This window comes from Nestor notabilis, unplaced genomic scaffold (genome assembly GCF_000696875.1).
Source record: "Nestor notabilis isolate BGI_N333 unplaced genomic scaffold, ASM69687v1 scaffold31439, whole genome shotgun sequence".
Lineage (NCBI taxonomy): Eukaryota > Metazoa > Chordata > Aves > Psittaciformes > Psittacidae > Nestor > Nestor notabilis.
This window is the reverse complement of record NW_009942872.1, coordinates 5,740-6,508: the sequence shown is the minus strand read 5'-3', so window position 1 is coordinate 6,508 and position 769 is coordinate 5,740. Positions and strand designations below refer to the sequence as shown.

At 44.7% G+C, this 769-nt stretch overlaps 1 protein-coding gene across 1 annotated transcript in view; it reads left to right on the top strand.

Moving 5' to 3' along the window:
• Positions 1–296: 296 nt before the first annotated feature.
• RBM34 (RNA binding motif protein 34) overlaps positions 297–769 on the top strand; it is a gene marked incomplete at both ends in the record, with an annotated part of 6,162 nt that continues 5,689 nt past the window's right edge. Inside the window, one exon of the mRNA XM_010021616.1 lies at positions 297–432. Coding sequence (XP_010019918.1) covers positions 297–432 — 136 coding nt within the window. The remainder of the gene's footprint in view (positions 433–769) is intronic.

The following is a 769-nucleotide window of genomic DNA, read 5'->3' as shown; positions in this document are numbered from 1 at the left end:
AAGGCAGCTTCCTTGTAGGAACTGGGGAGTAAATGGTTGGAGCACAAGGCTGGTGGTCGCTTTTCGCGATGTGCTGTTCCCCCTCTGGGGGCTGGAAGTGCCGTGGGGCGGGCGCCCCCGTGAGCAGGCAGGTCTAGGTGTCGGGTGCACTGCTTCTTGTGGTTGTTGGCTTTGGGTAGTGGTGCTCCAAGTAAATTGCAGTAGATAAACCAACTGTAGGTGTTTCTGGGATTGCTGTTTTTCAAGTTGGTTTGTTGGGATTTCTTTAAAGAAAGAAAAGAAAAGAAAGCATGCAGAAGACGTGGAGAAAGCAGAAGAAGTGGAGAAAGTGTCAGAAGACCAGAGCTCACCTGTCATAGAAGAACCTCCTGTAAAAGCAAAGAAAGCCAAAAAGAAGGAGCTTTCAAAAGCGGAGAAGAAATTGGCAAACAGGTGAATAAATGATACCTCTATATTAAGATTAAAAAAAACCCAAACCAGCACCTGGATTATTCATAAGATTGAGTTCAGTGAAGCAATAAAGCTCTATTTTACAATTCATTTTGAACCTTGTGTTTAAGAAGATTGTGAAAATTTTCTGTAGTTTGCCCCAAGAGGTAGCAAATACAACTTCTTGAAGTTCTAGGTCCATGAAGTGCAGATCCCCTGGTGTAGAGCTAATGGGCCTCGAGGTTGTAGCTTTAGACCAGAAGTTCTCTCTGGCATGAGGTGATGCTTTCTAATCGTAGCTGGCTTTATCCAGCAGCCAAAGGAGCAGAAGCAGTTTCAG